This window comes from Colias philodice, chromosome 1 (assembly GCF_061535455.1).
Source record: "Colias philodice isolate Cphi_HAF_F1 chromosome 1, ilColPhil1 Martin Lab GWU primary, whole genome shotgun sequence".
Lineage (NCBI taxonomy): Eukaryota > Metazoa > Arthropoda > Insecta > Lepidoptera > Pieridae > Colias > Colias philodice.
The window spans coordinates 16,040,693-16,063,099 of record NC_143086.1 but is presented as its reverse complement, the minus strand read 5'-3'; the positions used below and the strand labels follow the sequence as shown (position 1 = coordinate 16,063,099).

The 22,407-nt window shown below is 32.2% G+C and overlaps 1 protein-coding gene across 2 annotated transcripts in view; it reads left to right on the top strand.

Moving 5' to 3' along the window:
* The window catches only part of Sh (Potassium voltage-gated channel protein Shaker), a 171,703-nt gene that overhangs the window by 70,447 nt on the left and 78,849 nt on the right, over window positions 1–22,407 (top strand). For both annotated transcript variants that reach the window (XM_089695400.1, XM_089695393.1), the window contains exon 2: window positions 1,972–2,259. In XM_089695400.1, coding sequence (XP_089551526.1) covers window positions 2,150–2,259 — 110 coding nt within the window. In that variant the 5' untranslated portion in view covers window positions 1,972–2,149. The remainder of the gene's footprint in view (window positions 1–1,971; window positions 2,260–22,407) is intronic.

Here is a 22,407-nt window from a genome sequence, read left to right as displayed (position 1 = left end):
CACGTATAAAAATTGACTTTCATGGCAAAAGAAGGCATCTCCTTATAATTAAGATTCGATTCAATGATATTATCAGTACACTGTACCTACAAGTAAGTTTACTGTGTAATAAATTAATTTTAAAACAAAGGCTGGGATTGCTATGCATTCAGAAACAGGCTTTAGCCAGGACGTCTGCTCGAACAGATACCAGACAACTGAAATGGCAGAGGTTTTATATGTTAATTTAAAATTATTCCGTTTATAATGTAAATTGTATCAGAGAGATTCTCTTGGATTCGAGTTAATTGTTAATATTCGTGATGTATATTGCGTCTGACGTGGCTTTATAGTTTTGTATTTAGTAATGAGTTACAATGTAGAATTTTTGTTTTTATATTATCTGCTATTTTTTAAATCGAAGATTTATATCCTAGGGAATTTTGCTTGAGTAACAATACAGATATTTCGATAATGGTTTATTACAACGAATACCCTTTAAAATATATATAAAATAAAATTGTAAACATCGAGAGTTTAATAATCAATAAATTAGAATTAAGCTATAAATGCATTTATTTCAACAAAATTTGTTCTATTTCAAAATCTGGTGAAGGTGTTCAGTTAAAATACACATTCAAAGTCAGTCGTTAAATGTTATTGACCGTATACAAGTGACCTTTACATTATGGTAACCAAAATACAACATTAAAGTTTATACCCTTTTTAGACGGTTACACCGTTAGCAGTTGATAATTGTAATATTTTTATAATGAATAGAATATAATAATAGATTTTCGTATTTATTGAAATAAAACTCGAATTAAAAATAAAGTTTTCTTATAAAGTTGATTTTAATATTGGTAAAAAAAATCTTAAATCATAAAAAATAATTGCTTTACATTTTAAAATAATTTTTCACCTTTTATATTTTTATATTTACAATATAGCGGACAAAAATCTAATCAAATAAAAAGGCATCCATGTATCTAACGTGTGACAACCCTAACGTATATTAGGGTAGGTTAGATTGAAAGTAAATCCGTTCAGAAAGATCTATTGAGAGTCTGGGTTCTAGGAAATAGTGATTGGTATGGAACTTATGTACAGGTACCTAGCGGAATAGATATTTTGTACAACCCTAGTTCAAACGCTATTATAAATAAAGACTTGAAGAAAATTTCCTCATTATATGACACACTTTAGAAAACTCGATAATGATTAAAGTATAGTCAGATAGAAAACAATTTTTTTTTATTAAAGGTGTTCCGTTAAAACAAGTATATATAGTATAATATATTTGGCTTGAGAAAAACTACAGTTACCTTAATGTGAAAATATAATAATTAACTGTTGAGTAAATATGCATCTCTTCACTCACTTCACTTACTGTGAAATAATTAATAACTTATTAAATGAGAATCATTTATCCTATGTTCCAAAACGAAATCAGTATTTGCATACTTATAAAAACTTTAGAATATCTGTGAAACTCCAAACGCGATCTAAAATGTTAGCTTTATTCCTTTTCTGTTATACAAAGATAAAAATAAATAAGATATGGTTTGAGGCAGAGTTTTCTTTAAATACCCACATAATATTAAATACAGGGAAGATTGAACTCCTTTGTGACGCTTATAAAAGAAGCCTTAACACTGCATCAGCTATATCCTTTACAATGAAACCGTTTCAAACACATCTTCATCATTTCGTTTTATTATCAAAGAGATTTACTTAATTAATCTTAAGACTCTTTGTGGATCGCGGCTAGTGAAATTAATCTCGCTTCTATTTGCTGAATTCCTTATAATTGACATTCGACTTCTAAGATTTATGTTCGCATCAAAAGTTGGTTATATTCATTCCTCAGTAAAAATAACAATTATTTTAGATTTAATTGGCAATAAAATTCACACATTAATGTACATTGTACGTACGATAAGGTAAACTCTTCCTCAAACCATCTCTATTAGTAACTCTTAAAACCAACAGTTGCGATGTAACCGCCTACGTAACCGTTACTTATGACAAGATACAATAAAACAATTGTGATGATCAAATGAAGGCGTCCAAAATCGAATTAGTTAAAGATTTAACGTAGCTTAGTTAGCAGAGTTAGTTGTAGCTATGATGTGCGCGGCGGTGGGCTGCGTGGTTAGGGTATAGCGAGATGGCGGCGGTCGCCGGCTTGTATGGACTGGGCGATGAGCAGCGCGCCAGGCACCGGCGAGGCCAGGCCAACGCGGAGCGCTCGGAGTCCCGGGACGATAACACCGAGGCGTAAGTATTTTGTACTTATACTAAGCATGAATCTACAGCTGATCACATGTTATATCCATCATTGTTATAGTTGCTGAAGGCAGTAAGACAAGATGTTGCTGCTAAATACGTTGATAAGATGCTAGATAAAGGTGACAGGCAAGAGGATATTTGTGTCTCTAGCTGCTGAAGTTTATAAATATATTTTTCAGCCGAATTTCGCTCTGCCAAAGTTTTGGTTGGTGTGCGTTTTGCCCACGATAACGCAAGCTAGATCTAATCTTACTGAAGTACAACTAGTCATCAATCATTGCTCGTCAGAATAATCATTTTTTGATTTAATATTAACTCCATTCGTTTGGTCAATTACCTAATACAATACATTTTATTTAAATGAAAAGATACATGTACAACCTTTTCTTTTTGTTTCTGAAAATAATACTAAGAAAATATTACACATAATCAATATTTATAAGAACAAATCGAATCGATCGAATACACTAGATATGGTACGTGCTTCCAAAAAGCAGGTCAAGAAATCAGACCGCACAATAGCTATCTATGAATTTAAATCAGTAATTTTAAATTTCAAGGCATTCTGTGTTGAAGCAATTTTTGCAATGCCCTGTATAGTGTATACGTGAAAAATAGAGGGTATTCATACGTGTAAACATTAGATTTATCAGCTCGAAAGCTCGTATATGAAGCTCTTTTCTTGATATATTTTGTAAGATGACAATTTGTTTTTACATTAATAAAAATAATATAACCCTTTGTGAACCTCCTTTTTCATCGTACAATCGTTGTATGGCCCCGGGAGACAGGCTGTGCCTAGTGCGGGGTCCGCTGTCGAAATCTGTACTTATTTTAATAACCTTCCTTTTGGCAAATAAATATAATTTTATTTTTATTTTATTTAAATATAACTATATTTTCAAAAATGATTAAAAATTTTAATAAATAGCGAAGTATTACGTCAAGAACTTCGATTAGTTAACCAATTAATTATTATTTGCAAAAAAAAATGTTTTATGAAATTATTATAATACAAATTCACTTTGCAAAATAAATAAAATAAGAATAATTTTTTACAAAGTTAATTGTGTACATCAAAATGAATATCAAATAAACACAATGTGAATTTTCAGCAAAACCGAATACAGTTTCTAATCCATCGCAAGTGCAGTGGAATGAAAGATCTGACACGACCTCAAAGCCAAAGCTCAGAAACGATAGCTCTACGTCCAATACCCATGAACTCCGTATACATGACATATAACACATAGTGTAACATATTATATGAAGCAGTGGCTCAGTGGTGCTTGGACTTTCACAAAAAGGCGAACAAGAAATAAATATAATAGATTTTCGATTCATCTGCGCATTATACTGATCACTGCTTGAAACGATGAAAAAACATCTTGATGAAACGGTAATGCGCAATAATTAAATCTTAAATAACATATTGTGATATTAGTAACATTCAACAATAACAACAAACAACATAAATTCTTATGTGCTCATAAATTAAACAAAAGCTAATATTACGTCGATAACGACTACACCTTTTTCTGTATGAATTAAACAAAAAATGAATTTCAATCCAATACAATTAGTTAACTATATCCAAATGCACATAGTGCAGTAGCATCTTAACCATAAAAGCAGAACAGCGTAAAGCCAGTATTAACATAATGCATATGGCTTGCAATCACCCAAGTGACATCCACACCGCGGAACACATGTCATGTCACGTAACACCATGTTATACCACCTGCAGAGTGCTATTGACGGGTAATGTAGCTTCTATCTTCGATTTATAAGATTTTTACCATTTTACCTTATATTTTATCTTCCTCTTTGTTCTTAATTGTTTTGTTTTTACTCATCAGTTCTTAATTTTCCTTCCTTTCATTTTAAGGGTTTGTATACATAGCCGGCATTCAATTAATGGGAAAGAATTTTCATTTTATTTCAAAATATTAAGTAGATAACACTGTTTCATCAAATTTTAATAGCCCGATGTTTTTTGGCATATTTATTAAAGTCTTCCTCAAACCAACAGCGGTATTTTGTACAAAATTTACCAAAAAGTTCCAATAGAATGAGCAAAACTTCCCGCTCGTTCGAATCGTGTTCAAGTTGTAACATACACTTAATAGACCGGACTCTCAGTGGAGTTTCGTTTGCAAAAATCGCGGACCTAAATCTGACTTCTGATATATATTGTATAGATCCCAGACATCCTATAGACAGATGTTGCCAACCAGTTTTGTGGTCCCCCTGCCCGCACCCCGGTAATTAAATATGGCATACAAAGAAAAAAATAAAAATTTCCAAAACATGCCGTGTGGGGTATCAAATGAAAGAGCTTATTGAGTAGATCACTAATATATAGCATACTATATACATTTCTTACACTTTCTCTAAGATTTTTTAGAAAATTTACGAAAATGGCCCATTTTTGAGTTAACTTTAAACCACTATAGATTGAAAACTCATGAATATATTTTTTAAATTATTATTTTAAATAATTAGCAATAGTCCATTGTTTACGATTCAATATTTCGTACAGTGAAATAGTTGCATGGGGGAGTGGGGGGAGCATTCAAAGATGGCGAGTATATTTTCAAGTTCATATAGTATATAGTTATTTTCATCAAATCCACCACATAGCTCACTTATATTATATTACGAACTATTGAATCATAAACAATGGACTATTGTTAATTATTTAAAATAATAATTTAAAAAATATATTCATGAGTTTTCAATCTATAGTGGTTTAAAGTTAACTCAAAAATGGACCATTTTCGTAAATTTTCTAAAAAATCTTAGAGAAAGTGTAAGAAATGTATATAGTATGCTATATATTCGTGATCTAATCAATAAGCTCTTTCATTTGATACCCCACACGGCATGTTTTGGAAATTTTTATTTTTTTCTTTGTATGCCATATTTAATTACCGGGGTGCGGGCAGGGGGACCACAAAACTGGTTGGCAACATCTGTCTATAGGATGTCTGGGACCTATACAATATATATCAGAAGTCAGATTTAGGTCCGCTATTTTTGCAAACGAACATCTCCTTGGAGCCTGCTCTATAATACTCTTTATACGAACACGTACATTTAAAATCAATGTCAGATTACGCCACAAAAATGTTGGTCTTTTTAAATATTCACTTACTCGCAAATTCTACTGCGCTTGTGAAGATTTTATGAATGACTTGGAGATTGTGAAAATACTCAAAATTGAGATGAAGATATCGACTTCTTATCCTATAACATAAAAAGTGAATACTTCTCTATTATTTCAAATTAAATGATTACCATGCTCATTACTAAGTTGATATTAAAATATGTAGATAATAAATTATGTATAGATTAAAAATAGTTTGGAAAATCCAAAAGTGCACGCCTCATATTTTTTTTTAATAATTATTTATTAATTATTATTTTTGTTTATTTAATAACAATTAAACCACATCGAATCAGACCCTGAAAAATGAAAGGGTTCTATTCCTGAGCATACTCAAGCGTAAGAGAAAAAAAAAGACTCGATTAGTAAAGTATTTCGGTCGCTATCGTGTTAACAAGAAAATCCTCCGCACATACAGACACACGGACGTCCAAGACAGAACTTTTTTAAACTGTTTTTTAACTAGTTTAAATAACAAAAATGACATCAAAAATATCATGAATGTTAAAAATAGTGTTTTTTCTTAATATGTGTGTGTATGTATTATCTTACAAGTGCAATGTATGATACATAAAGACATTTTAAGTTTGAAAAATCAGATGTTTTGCGCGAAGTGACAGTAGTACCCACCTCGACGCTTCGCTTATGAGGCGTGCAAAATAAGAATCAGCATCACATTTTAGCAGCAAAAGTAACGTGTCAGTTAAAAATCTTATATATAAAATTCTCGTGTCACAATGTTAGTCTGCATACTCCTCCGAAACGGGTGGACCGATTCTCATGAAATTTTCTGTGCATATCGGGTAAGTCTAAGAATCGGCCAACATCTATTTTTCATATATACCACGGGCGAAGCCGGGGCGGACCGCTAGTATATGCATAAAATAGTCATGGCTCCCTATAAAATAAGCTTTTATAACTAATGATAAATAAAACTAAATGTAAATGATTAAAATAATTAAAACATCGGTGCATATTTTTATTTAATATTCTTCTTTTGACATTGAATTGTAGATTGCAATGCTCTATTCATAATATTTGAAAAGAAACAAATGCACAGGCTTTTGGTTCATAATTAAAAGAATAAAATGAATAATATTTCACAATTAGACATCCAAGGTTTTACAACGGATTTAAAACGATTTTAAATCGTAATGCTAATAATTTAATATTATGCTAAAGCATTCTTACTTAATGACCGCATTGATATGTGTTAAAAATATACACAAATCATTTTAGTGAACATTATCTAAAGTAATTAAACACACACTTCGCTTCTACTACTTACTTACTTACTTACTCGGGTAATTTGAGAGATTTAAAGATGAAATATTCGCTCACGTGCATTTCTGACTTCACGCTATAGAAGCCTTCCTTTATAAGATTTGCATCCCCTATTAAACCCTCATCAAACATTATATTTATTTGTAATCCAAGTTATTTAAATAATGTAGAATTTTTAGTTATCTATTTAAAACATCGATTATATATTATAAAAATATGTTTTGCATAAGACCAATAAGCATAATTATTATGATCTCAGTGATGATTTAAATTAATAAATACTTAAAAAGTAGCCTATCACCTAGAACGAATCTATGCTATTCATTAAAATCAGTTAACCCGTTCGTGACATCGAAATATATATTCACTCTCGTGTTTATAACATTTGTAGAGACTTTTTTATTAGTGTTTGTGTTTCACAGAATTCTTTACAATTGTCCGAAGTTGTAGAAACTAAATGAGTCATATTGTAAATGATTTAATATTAAAATTATATCACGTCTTGTTGAGTCACAATAAAGTGGGACATAGAACGCCAGGGGGTCATGTCACCCTCATAGTTTTGGTTAAAAGAATCTGTACTAATATTATTACGCTGAAGAGTTTGTTTGTTTGTTTGTTTGAACGCGCTAATCTCGGGAACTACTGGTCCGATTTGAAAAATTAGGTAGCCCATTTATCGAGGAAAGCTATAGGCTAATAATATCATCACGCTAAGACTAACAGGAGCGGAGCACTGCGGGTGAAACCGCGGAGCACAGCTAGTAATATATACGTATAAATAATCTGAAATATTATAAGAACGCCATCTAGTCCTAAACTATTCAAAGTTAAAGTATGGGAAGTTGGGAACAGGGAAACTGATAACGAAGCGGCGCGTTCCAAACACAGTGGAGTTTTAGTCGGTAGAAATCTAACATACTCCGGATCCCTTCTATGTGAGTTTCACCACTTAAAAAAGTCAGACCATTTTTTTGGTTTCAGACTTTTCTACCTTTACTTTTATAGTGCCTTCGCCAAATTTTCTTCAAGTTACCTTATCGCGGAGGAGGATGTCAAAGCATTAAATTTATCGTTTTGGCCATAATTTTTCTTCTTTACATAATATATTTTAACTGTAATAATGTTTAAACAATATTTAATACCGTAAAATATACATACATATTTTATACGATTGCTTTGTTTATTGCCCTTTATCCCTTACCAATACTTACTTCCCATAGATTTCAGACGTAAAAAAGGATAAATATTCGTGAAATTTGGCACACAGGTCTTGCCTGTGACTGGCCCGTCACGTGTAGATCTCTCTTCTGAAATAATTAAATTGCTAAACTTAGAAAGAACATGTTTCCTAATTTATACAAAATACTTCTATAAAATAATAATGAGTTAAATTGAGTTTATTTCAACAAAAATACATAATGAAGCATAAAAAGGGCATAATATTATCTTTTTGTTATAAATAACAAAGTGAGTTTAGCCCTGAATAATTTTCAGTACTTTTTTGAAGAAAATAATGTAAGAACGAGTTTTATGTTATAATTCAGAATATATTATATTGTAATTAGTTGCCCGTTTTCAGCTTGTTTTGAGGTCGTTAATTAAATTATCATTATTTCTGTATTTTATTTATATACCAAACTAGCTTTCCACCCGCAGCTTCGCCCGCGCAGCCAAAGAAAAACCCGCATAGTTCCCGTTCCCGTGGGATTTCCGGGATAAAACCTCTCCTATTTCCCGGGGTAAAAAGTAGCCTATGTCCTTTCTCAGGTATCAAAATATCTCTATACCAAATTTCAAGCAAAATTGGTTCAGTAGTTAAGGCGTGATTGAGTAACAGACAGACAGACAGAGTTACTTTCGCATTTATAATATTATAGTATGGATTAATAAAAAATTACGTTTACTGATATGTTATAATAATTAAAATCAATAATGATCTGACGCTTTCAGCGAAATGGCTGTGGTAAAGGTATTTTACCTACTGTATTACAAAAAAATATGTTAGCTTCCATTTGAAATCAAAAAATATAATGCTTCAGTTGTAAACAATCTAAACCTTTGCAATATCAGAACATTTTTTCAATCCTATATTGAATATTCCATCACAGATAAACAATTCCTATTCCCTAAGATACACGTACAGGACACAAAACAAACTAATTTAGCAGACAAACGTTCAATGCCAGAATGCAAATTCATTAGACGCTGCAGTACCCAGAGGCATGTGTCCCGAAACCCACGGCTACCCGCATATAACTAAAATTCAGTCTTTCTAATTAAAACTGAGACGTTTGGAAGTACTTATCGACCGTGGATTTCAGAGAACTATTCAAGATTTACACGTACTGTGTTCAGGCAACTTCTATGTGGGTCACAGATTTTGATCGGCTAATGATAAATTCGAGCGATTAGGGAATGTAAAGTTTTCATTTGAATGTCGGTCTGTCTGAGATTCATTTGAGCAAATATTATTTTAGAGTTACTCGTTTCACTATCAATTATTATTGGTAGTTCTCTAACGGTTAAAACCTCAGATTCCAATCAAAAATTCGAAAGACCGCGTATATACGAGTCGGCAAATAAATTGAAATTGATGTTTACTTTTTAACGAACGTACAGCAGAACACTCCAACGGTGAATTAATATCTTGATGAAAACGATATTTCCGAAAAGTTTACCGATGGTATACACCAGTTATTACATTAACTTGTCATTTATTCTTCTCTTATTATAAGAGGCGAATTTCTAAAATTTTCTTAGTGCTTACTACAAAAGCAAGTGAAACAGTTGTATGAATAATGCATCTGCCCCATGCCCGACTAGGGGACACGGGACTTCACTAAAAGTAAGCATTGTGCAAAATTTCAACTAGGTATTAAACCCTACTAGTTTAAACTATGCATAAAATCTGTCCATATGTCAGTATGTTAATCCTCTTTAGGTACAAATTTAGATAAAACTGCTATCATTAAAAATAACTAAACTAACTTCGTTACCGAAAAGGCCACGTGTGCTCACTATTCACGCATCCTATCAAAAGCGGCCATCAGCTTAATTAAAGGCACTTTTTTACTTTTGTTTCAAGAAGTTCATTAAGTAGGCAGGTACAACCCACGTTTAATTAAACCAGCGATGTAAGAGAGGCTTTTCATAATACAATCAAGCAAAAAAATTTACTCGCCACATAATCGTATCTTTTGTATTCGAGCTCTTTTCAAATTCAAGCTTAACAGATATTTACCAAGGACTGTAAAATTCGCTTTAATTTCTGTTTGTGTTTTTGTATTGTTTTTGTGGCTGCAAAATGTAATTATCAGGTCGGAGCGTTTAATTATAATGAAAACCTATTTTGAAAGTGATAAGCTATTAAAATGTGCAATATAAATGCACCAAATAAATTGCTAAGTATGCTATTCTGTTACATCCATATTTCTACGTCTGTTTCACTTGGTTTCACTGGCATTTTCAGAAACTTTGGTAAATGAGCTGCTATAAATTCTACACTGCATCAAGAACACGGAAAGTTTTTACAATATATTTCAGCGCCATCTGCCGACGAGCGGCGGAACACTTATCAAGTGGCGTAGCGAGGATACCGGCCGTTACAAAATCATATCTGTGCGCTACAGAGCGCGCTATAAATAAAACTTTACATGAATCCTGAAGTACTGTTGTAACGTTACAGAGTTCGAGTGTGTCGATAGTTCGCCAAGATTCCGATAGATGGCGCGGATAGTTTCACTTACTTCCCGCTAGATGGCGCTGTGCGTTGCTTGCTCACTAGAGTGAAAATGACTGCAGTCCATTATGTTAGCGTAACATCGTATTCTCTGATAAAACGGCACAAGACGTGTCTGCGGTTGGGAAAAAAGCGTGAAGACTTAATGAGAAATGCTTCAATTTTTATGCTAATAATATGTGACATTAAAATTTTTTACTAAAAATTTCCGATACATTCGTTCAGTTATGTGCAGACACTATTGGTCACATATTCACGGCCATAAACTTTGTATATTAATTATTATGTTAATTAATAAATTGAATTTAATACACATTACAGACAAAACGTTCGTACCTATTTAGACATAGTCTTATATAATATTTATTGCCATAAATAATTTATAACATCATTTTGACGCAGTGTTGAAGATGAAAGAGCCACTCGAGCTACGCGCTGTTCTATAATCCGGACTTTTCATCAAAAGTACAAAGTACAAAACTCATTCGTATATTATACGTTTTAGATACTATTCATTGCCTCATCAAGGATAACAAAATAAGATTTTGGTAACAGTCGAATTGTTCTTAATATTTATTGAGATTTTTGTTCCTGTGCATACATATATATTAATTAGGATCTGATTATTAAAAAAGAATATCCTATGCTTCACCCTGGATTCACAGCTATTCATTCCAAATTTTGTCATCATCAGCTGATTAGAGGCTTATCCACAAACATACAGACAGACTTTCACATTCATCATGTTAAATTCGCACTGAATAAATAACACTAACTTCTTTGTTGTTTGATAGTAAGGTTAATTATAATCACTTTATACATACATGTTTATTATAACACATCATCTCAAACATATTTTATTGTAGCTATGAACAAAAGAAAGTACTTCTACCAACATCATTGTTATTTAGAAACAGTATCAATATCGAACGATTAAAGCTGGTTTGAAATGTAACACAACAGTTACATAATTACTGGGCCAATTAGACACAGCGTTTGATACCAATCACGCCCACGCGAAATGCATTGATCTGAACCGAGCTTTCACCAATAAATGCTATTATTTCGTGAGAGCTTGATTTGGATATCACTGTTTTACACTTCTATATTGTACTAATATTATATTATAAAGACAAAATATGTTTGTTTGTTTGTTATGAGGTAAGTATGTTAAGTAGTCTAACAGTTTTAAAAATTATTTGACCATATAAACCAAAAATTGTACTGAATGTTTATATAATGTTTTGTTCGATCTATCCGGATAAAGTCGAGACGAACGGCAAGTGGTTAAATGAAAAAAAAAACTTTTAAAATTAAGTTTATATATTTGGTTTAAATATAGTTTACTTATATAGTTAATATAAATAATGAACCACCAAATGTGTTGCAAATCGGATAGCTCAAAATATTTGGGATGGTTCAATGATTGCTTTTGTTTTTCAGACCAACTTTCACAATATGTTTCCATAAAAAACATAGAAAATTTAAGGATAGAAATATGTTTTATTTGAGTAGAATGAAATAGGCTCTAATGTTTGTAGAATTTGATCAAATTATTAATATTATTTCTGTGTTACTTATAGATGTGTATTGACTATTGACACATACCCACTAATATTTATTAATAATGAAATAATGCTTAAACAATAAATTTGTTTTACACTTTTTATTACTACGCCACTATTAGATATTAATTGCTATAAAAAATAAAAAAAGACGGGTTGCACTCCGGGAGTGCCGGCAGAAGTGAAAACTTGATTATTAACGTTGAGCATGTTTGATATTTTGGAATGGTATCCGTCTTACGCTTTTTCGATCAGGTCACGTGTCCTGACGCGAGTTTAAGATTTTAACCCATTAGTGACATTACAGAAAAAGTGCTCAACGCCGCTGAAGAAGTTTTCACTTCAAAAACTGAAAAAAAAAACATTGTCCTTTTCGTAAACACAATGTTACTTGGTCCTCTAAATGAGGCATTTACAGATAACTATGTTCCCGCCCGCGCCTACGCCCGCGTAATGAAAATAAATTCACATGGGAATGAGATCTTTCACCGCGGTAATAAATAACCTATGTCACTCTCTAGTCTCCCAACTATCTCTAGGGACGAAAATCACATAGCATAAATCCGTTTCGGGATAAAAAGAAAAACAAACACCCGCGTAGGTATTTATAATATTAGTATGAATAATACGGAATCTATACTAAAAAAGACGTGTGGCACTCGAGGACTGCCGCGGTAAAGCTATTGCATAGCATGCCTTCGAGCCACACCTCCGTGTCCGTCGGAGTGGGGAGCGTGAGGTTTTTTCGTTACGGAATTTCTCGATTCGGTCCCCGCGCTCAGGGCCCGCGATAGAAGCTATGTAATAGCTTAAAAAGCTGAAGAGATTTTTTGTTTGTTTTAACGCGCTTATCTCAGGAACTACTGGTCCAATTTGAAAAATTCTTTCAATGTTAGATAGCCCATTTATCGAGGGAGGCTATAGACTTTATATCATCACACTAAGACCAGCAAGAGCGGAGCGGGAAAAACCGCTGTACACAGCTAGTAATTCATAAACATTAAACTTTTAAAGTCTAGTTTATATTATTACATATAGAACTGCTACTTATTTGTTCAGTTCAGAATGCCCCGGATAAAAACCAAAATAGATATACCCTATGCCTTCTCTTCAAAAGAATATGCTGTCAAAAAATTTTTTAAATCAGTCCACTACATTTTGAGTTCAAATAAATTCTCCTCTATAATATTAGTCTCTATTGGCCCGCTTATTGGCTATACTTCTGAGACAATTTCCTCAGCATCCGAAGGAAATGTGCCGGATAGGAATGCACCGAGCAATATCGTGATTGCTATATAATATTGCGGTTTATTGATGTCATGCTCAATGTTGATATGGCCAATATGTCCATCCGATTGAATTTGGACATTAATGGCGTGCTAAGATTTGATGTGCTCGTCCGATTGGCGTTAGTGTGATGGATTTTGTATTAAAACCAAGTATAGGCTTTATATTGCTGTATATCGTACAGGGTGTGCCGCTGTCGATATGTATGTATTTAGCGTATGCAAAATTATAAGTCCCATTAAGATAACATCGACGGTTGGACACCCTACTTGTAGGAAAAACTGTGTTTTATTAATTTTCATATAAAATATATGAAATAGTATCTGAAGTCGTTGTATGTATCTACTGTTCTTTATTATTTTATGAACTAAAGTGTCACTCAGACACCAACTTTCGAAACAAATAAAATATATTATGTACTCAAATATTACAAACAATTACTGGTATTTTATGACATGTGACGTGTGACATGCGTCATACTTTCATAAAGTAAATATTAGTTTAGTCTTCAGAGAGAAGAATTATAATATACTAGCTTTCCGCCGGCGGCTCCGCCCGCGGTTTCAAAGAAAAACTCGCATAGTTCCCATTCCCGTGGAATTTCCGGGATAAAACCTATCCTATATTACTCGTGGATAATGTAGCTTTCGAATGGTGAAAGAATTTTTAAAATCGGTCCAGTAGTTTATGAGCCTATTCATTACAATCAAACAAACAAAGTTTTCCTCTTTATAATATTAGTGTTGATTTGCATATTTTCCCTTTTTAATAAATAATATGAGCTTAGACAAAAACAAGAAAAGGGTAAAGTAACTCTAACAAATAATATTAAACATTATTAATAGTTGGAAATGGAAACCAATGCTATTACGTTTGCCAGTTCGCAATATAGCCTGTACTGCAATTTTGCAATTAACTACTGAAGTTACGCCAATTAACGTATTCAGATTGCTATCAGAACGTTTCATATTCATGTCTTATTATTATATTAATGTAATTGAAGTAATTATTTGGAAAGTTGTTTGATAAAGTTGGGAATGTCTCTTTGTGTTGTACATCTGTTTCACTTGTGATGTTACATTCAATTTTCTGTACCAGAAAGTAAATGATTAGTCTATTTGTGAATTGATAGAACAAGTCTTTTTTATCCTGAGATTGTAGAACGATCCATCCTCACGATCTCAGGTTTACGATCGCACTATAACTACAGTATAATTGAGGTCATTAGATAACGTTCTTCTTAATTACACACAAGAGGTTGGTCGAATTGATGATTAAAAGAACAAAAAATGCTTGCAAAAAAAGAAACTGCTTAAAAATAATTTCTGCTGACTGTACAAGATTCACTCATTTGACAAATACCTACTTGTATTAGGCACATCGCTGATCATATAATATTTTCATGATAAATCTCAATTTATTACCAAAACCATACAAGTCAAACAGAGGTGACATAAAAAGCAAAAAATCCCGTTATTCCGTGATAAGTGACTACTATTTATGTCATCACGTTCTGCAGAAGGCCAGCAAATTATGCAGGTTCACGGAACAGCTGAAGGTCTACGAAGCGGGCCGCTCACCGCTGTGAAACGTTATATGTAACAATACGTTTCACTAATGAACGCCTTGTTACAATAGCTGGTTACAATTTAGTGGCTTTGTTTATTAAAATCATTTTTGTGTGCGAACTTTTATAGTATAATCGTAATTCTTTTTGTTCGTATCAGTACCTATAGGATGGATAATTAATAGACTACATAATATCATATTTTTATTGTTTCTGAATAATAAGATTACATTACTTGTTTATTACATAATATTATGCTACAATGTAATAATGCTATGTTAACCTTAAATAATATTCATTACTCAATTAATTTACGGTATATCCCTTAAAATAAAGAAATAGCATTTATAATAACATAGCTATTGCATATATTCTATACCAATATATGTATAGGTGATATTAGTAATTACATATTATAGCAAAGTTGCCTCGTGGTTTAATTAGCGACTTGGACCAGACCGCACAGCCTCAGCATCCGATTACGGCCTTCGGTTTTAACTAAGAACTTTTCAGACAAGCAATTCTTGCAATATTAAATCTGTAATATAAATAATTAAAAATGTATTTTATTAACTTATAAATGTACTCTTTATACAAATTATTATAATATTTATACGCAGACTCTCTCAGTTTGATATTTTATCTTAAGGATGCTGAACAGATTTTTGCTTATATAACCATTAAAACTTACTTATGTTGCATCAAATAGACTTTTAAAATAGCTATTAGTAATTAAACGTGACACTTTATCATAGAAAATGAAGCATTTATAACAATAGGTATTTTCATTACACAACAAAGCAAGCGTAAAATAAATTCAATTTATCTTATAATTTAACGACATGACACGCCTCAGGATTGAACTACAAAAATGTATTTAATTTTATGAATAAAACTTAATTGACTTCACAATGATCTCAATAACATCCAATTTGGGATGCATTCATTTTAAATTATTCATTAAAAGCCTTCATTATATGCAATTAATCGTAACAGTACAAAATTTTACGTATTTATTTATAACTAGCTGCTCCTCGCGGTTTCACCCCCGTGGCTCCACTCCTGTTGGTCGTAGCGTGATAATATATAGCCTATATAACCTTCCTCGATAAATGAGATTTCTAACACTGAAAGAATTTTTTAAATCGGACCAGTAGTTCCCGAGATTAGCGCGTTCAAACAAACAAACTCTTCAGCTTTATAATATTAGTATAGATGTAACTGAAATGAATTAGTGTGTGACTCGTACTTCTTACAGCCAAAGCTAAAGTTTACTCATTTTACTAAAACATGTTAAAAGTATACTTTCACGTGCTTATGAATTCTGTTTGACAGGCTTTTGTTTTGAACACGCGTTTATCGTGAAATGGCAAGAGATGGTCCCAGGAGAAAAGAGGACAATATGATAAATATCAAGGCTGTTATTATATACTTATATAGTATGGATATATTCTTGCACGTGTAGATTGTGAACGAACGTTTGAAGTTATAGCGTATTTCATTGTAATTATAGGTGTATTTAATTGATTGTGTTGTAACCGTTTGACAACCAAGTGTTTGTTTTGTTGGAAATAAAACCTAAGGCGCGGGACATATACAAGCGGCGCGGCGCGCATCGGGCGCACCGCGGGCGCGCTGTTGGCGTCCGAAAATGATATTTATATAGAGTGGTTAAATGCATTTTCTTCATGCATAATTTAGTAAAATTATGTTTTTTGTGCTAAAAGAGTTTAACATTAATTTGAAAGTAACGATTTTGTTTTGATAATTCCTTGTAAGTAAATAGCGAGGATAACCCCACGATTGCAAATATATCTTTGTTGGAAATGTTGGAATTTACTTGGAAAATTTTATAGTACTTTTAAAGTAATTTTAAAGTAGTACTGGTGTAATGATGGAAGAAAAGAAGGTTAAAATAACACAAAATTTATATTGTACTAGCGGTCCGCCCCGGCTTCGCCCGTGGTACATATTTCGCAATAAAAGGTAGCCTATGTTCTTTCTCAGGGTCTAAAGATTATCTGTGCCAAATGTCATCAAAATCGGTCCAGTAGTTTATGCGTGAAAACCATACATACATACAAACCTTTCCTCTTTATAATATTAGTATAGATAAAATATGGTTTTCAAACACAGGTTTACATTTAAACCATATAAATCTTATCATTAAAATCTCAGTTCAAAAGTATTTACAGTACTGATCATTCCACAATATTATTACAATTACAAATAAATAAAAAACACAATCAAAATCAGGATTATCTTTATTTCTGACATTGTAAATACATGGGAACTTTCATTATGCTCTTCTTCATTTTCACTTTCCCTACTGCCATCACCTGTGTAAATCATTTCATCGATTAATTCAATTCACCTTTAAAAATAAAACGAAGAAGGGTATGTAATAGCAGCTCTATATAATTCCACACAGAGAGAACACATTTTTGACTGACAGGCTACCGTCTCCTACCACCCGATTTGTTTTTGATTGTGTATGACCGTGAATTGACCTCTATTTGGATGCGATGGGGGAAGCGCGCCTGCGGTACGCCTGCGGTACGCCTGCGGTACGCCTGCGGTACGCCCGCGGCGCAACCGTGGCGTGCCGCCTCGTCGCCTTTCCAAAATTCTTTCATACAAAATGTAGAAGAAGGACGTGGTGCAAAACAGATTGAAGAGGCGCGCTTATGGCACGCCCGCGCCCGCGCCGCTTGTGTTTGACCCGCGCCTAATGGAGCTTGTTTGTGCGCTAATCGACGTGACAATATTGTTTGCTGGTGTACATTTACATGATTAAAGAGCAATGTACAAACACAATTATAATTTACTAGTTATTTTTAATCCATTACGGGTAATTTGAGCGTTATGTGTAATTGCTCCGTATACATATACGTTCATAAAAATAATGTAATAACTTGAAAATTATTTAGTATTAAAATTTACTATACATATAAATATATTCATTTTAAGTACTTTAATATTACCTCTTAGCTCAACTTAAAATTAAAAACGGTCTAGTCACCGTAGCGATCTACGCCGTGCTACGTCGTAGCACTCGCCTACGTTGTGTAGCTTACGTTGAAATAGCTTTAAAAGGAAAAACTGTACAAAATAAATTACTTACAGACAGGATCCACTCTGAACACGGTTTTATTTGATTACACAGCTCGAGAGTATAGTTTGTTAGTGCTAACTTCAACTTAATAGTACTAACTTATTTGCACTCGGTGTTTGGATTTACTTGATTATGTTTGTTTTTTGTTATATAATATTAGTGAAATTATATTGCTTCTCTCATTGTCCTATAAATATAGTTTTTTGCCATAGTACCATAACAGTCATATTATGTATATATGTATAGTATAAGAGAAAATAATTAAGACTCAGGAAATGTATGTTTTATATTTTGGTCATGTTTTTTGGACACTTTAGTGCGTCATTAATTATTATTATACAAATCTAAATTATGATTAATGCAGTTTCAGATTAACTTTCCACCATAAAAGGTTATCTTGTATTGCGCATTCACCTTGAAATAAAACAAATTATATCGGTTTGTAAACTCTCGTATATTTCACAAATAATGTTCAATATTATGGTACTTTACTTACTTACCCAAGTTTACATTGAGAAAGAACAAATATAGGGAAAATAAATTGCATTTTATGTATGCTATTTAATCTGCAATATTTTTATTAATAAATGTTTATTTTTCATGTTATTATATTTTCTATTGCAAGGGTTTTATACTAATATGATTTAAGAAAGATTTTCAAGGTTAGTTGCGTCGTACATAATGTGTAAGCTTCATTTTACACACTTTTCCATTATTTTCAATATACTTAATAGGAGTATTTTACACTTACGCGAGGTCTTATTTCGAATTTAATTTCTTTACCTGCTGTTTATTTAAAAACTTTGCTGTAAAGTGATTGCAGAGTATAGTAATTGTGGAGTATAGAAGAATGGAGAAATATGATAGTACTTTATCAATATAAAAAAAAAACAGTTTTATTTAAACATTATTTTTAACAGTATTTTAATTACTTTTTAATAAGCTTCGAATGTGGTGATTTCTCTAATTATATATCTAATGTTATTTACACATTTGCCTAATAAATTTCAAATCTACGCAACAACACATAAGTACAATAGAAGGATTTAACTCCTAACACGGTTAATGTTTATTGTTTAATCACATATCTCTCAATGCGTAAACATCATTATTCAATGCAATGAATTTGGTAAAAATGGCTGAATCCGAAATAGTTTATATCTATTATTAGACTCCTTTATTCTATTCTTTTATTCATATTCTAAGAAAATAAATATCAAAAGATAAGATAAAGTATTTTAACATAGTTTTCGCGCCTTTAAAGTACGTTCAAAGGTGAGCTACACTTAGAAAAAGCCTCCAGGCATTCTAAAAACATCTAAGCTGTAAGCTCTACATCAAAGGGGTTATTCTTTGGATTCATCTGCATTGTGAACATAATACGGTTAATCTTGTTTTGTTCCTCTATTTTACAGCTGTATACACAGGCAAAAACCTTCACTTTGACTAGCTACTATTATGTAGGTATTCTGTGCTTTGACTATAATTAAAACAGCTATATCAACTTTGATACGTAATTAATTTATGCTTAACTTTAGTGTATTAAATCATAAAAAAACGTGTGTGCCGAGCATACGTTTCAGAAGTGAAACTTCTTTGCTAAGATTCAGATATACCAAAATCGTCGCCTTACTCCATGACGCGACCTTGAAATTTTACTTTCAACGCGCCTAAAGAAGTTTTATTTATAAATCATCGTACTTTATATCAGACTAGCTTTTCGCCCGCGGCTTCGCCCGCATTTCGCATGAAAAACCCGCATAGTTCCTGTTCTCGTGGGATTTCCGGGATAAAACCTATCCTTTTTGTTAATCCAAATTACCCTCTATATGTGCCCTAAATGTCCTTGTAATCCGTTCAGTAGTATTTGCGAGAAAGAGTAACAAACACACACATATGTACACATCCTCACAAACTATCGCATTTATAATATTAGTAGGATAGTAGGATTGCGGTAATTAATTAATATCACACATACGTTCATAATCTTCAGATAAATGTTATATCATTAGGTAATTACCTACTCAATAATATTAGACAATTATCCTTATCACCACAATCTGTATCAGCAATTATCTTAATTGTATCAATTCTATGTAATAAATAGGTACATTTAAACATATCATATTATTAAGGTAAAAATTTTCATCCAAGATTTTTATTTTTATTCATTGACTTGTCCATATTATAATACACATATTACATAACTCCCTACATACATAGTGCATGTTGTAGCCCAAAACCCCTAAAAAAGGCAAAACATATTACAACCGATCACGTGGGCAGTGCAGATGGAAGTCGAGTGACGTCACGGCTCGGGTGCCCTATTTCGCCCGGGCCACACAGGGACTACGGCCCCGATTTTACAGACTTTAGACCCTAATAAGGGACGCTTTGATAACTGTGCGTTGTCGCTTTTAGTAAGACTGCTTGAATAGTACGATTAATTATTTATTTATAAATAAGTAATGTTCTTGAATCTAGGCTAAGGATTGACGAAGTTTAAAATGAATTCAATGTAGAATTGTAAATGTTGTGTTTAGATGTTGAGTTATATTGAGGCATTTTATGATTTAAAAGCGCTGGATAAATAATCGTATCATTTAATTATATTCAAAAGTGTATATGATCATTATTATTTGAAATACATATATGTACATAAAGGGAATTCATAAAAGATTTTAGTATATATTAGCAACTGAATCGAGCGTGATGAAATCTTTAGGGGCTTAAATTCAAACTTCCTTTGAAGTTACTTGAAATTAAAACACTGTGTAAGTAACAATAATGCTTTAAAATTTATACGTCAGCATTGCGGTAATAATAAATTATCCTGGCATTTTATCCAACTATCTGATACATCTAGAAAATTCAATGATTTGTGATAAAGGAGTAGAGTTTAAAAGTATAATAAATAGCATTGTTTTGTTGGATTACCTTGCTTTTCATTATTTTTGATACCATGACCTCGTCAAATAAATAAATACGATGTTTTTTATGCGGCTTTTTATTATAATTGTCAATTTATTAATTCTCTATGTAATTTTTATTATATTTGAAATCAATCAGCGTATCATTAGAAACATAATTGCACGTGCCGGATATGTTATTTTCCTACTAATACATTTTCTATATAAAATATTTATGAACGCACATAATTGAGAAATAATTGATTCAGAATTTAAAAATCTGTTTTTCGTCATAAACTCTTAAATTTATTTTATTCTTATAGTTATTCTAAACTTTTCAGAACTTCGCTAAATCTCGAAGATAGAAATAATATCTGTGTATATTTTGATAGATGACCTATTTTCCATTTACTAGACAAGTAATTCTAAACTTTTGGATATCTTCGCAAGTGTCTCTGCCCTAAAATTTTAACGCATGCGCATTATACAGACGATCCTAAATAAATTGTTATAATAATATTATATACATTCCGCTGTATCTACACTAATATTATAAAGCTGAAGAGTTTGTTTGTTTGTTTAAACACGCTAATCTCGGGAACTCGGCCCATTTATCGAGGAAGGCTATAGGTATAAGCTATATATTATAATTTCGCTTAGACCGACAGGAGCGGAGCACTGCGGGTAAAACCGCGGAGCACAGCTAGTCTGAGTTAAAAGAAATGTTTCGTTTGTAAGCGTACTGACTGACTGGATTACTTTAATTAATATGAGAAATAATTTAAATAAGATTACTGTTACTAATATAATTTTATATATTATCGATAATGAAATATCTATGTCGTTTATTATGAATATCTTTTTAATTTTATTTCGAACTAGCTTTCCGCCCGCAGCTTCGCCCGCGCAGTCAAAGAAAAACCCGCATAGTTCCCGTGGGATTTCCGGGATAAAACCTATCCTATTTCCCGGGGTAAAAAGTAGCCTATGTCCTTTCTCGGGTATCAAAATATATCTATACCAAATTTCATGCAAATTGGTTCAGTAGTTAAGGCGTAATTGAGTAACAGACAGACAGACAGACAGAGTTACTTTCGCATTTATAATATTAGTATGGATATAACTAGATGTAGCATCTATTGTCCCTGCTATTGACATACAAAAGGACAGAACTCACGCGTTGAAAAATTATATTTCGTTGAAGCAAAGTAAATGTAGTTGAAATATTGAAATAAATCCCTGCTAATATTATAAATAGAAAAGAAGCCACGACTACACCACTCTAGTTTTATCAAAGGATTACTCACAAAATCCTAGCTTTAAAGCAGTGAAATAAATGAAATGTAGAAAAATATTACTTACATATTATTATAGTACTAGCTACGCTCCGCGGTTTCACCCGCGTGGCTCCGCTCCTGTTGGTCTTAGCGAGATGATATTAAGCCTATAGCTTTCCTCTATGAATGGGCTATATAAATCAAAAAGAATTTTTCAAATC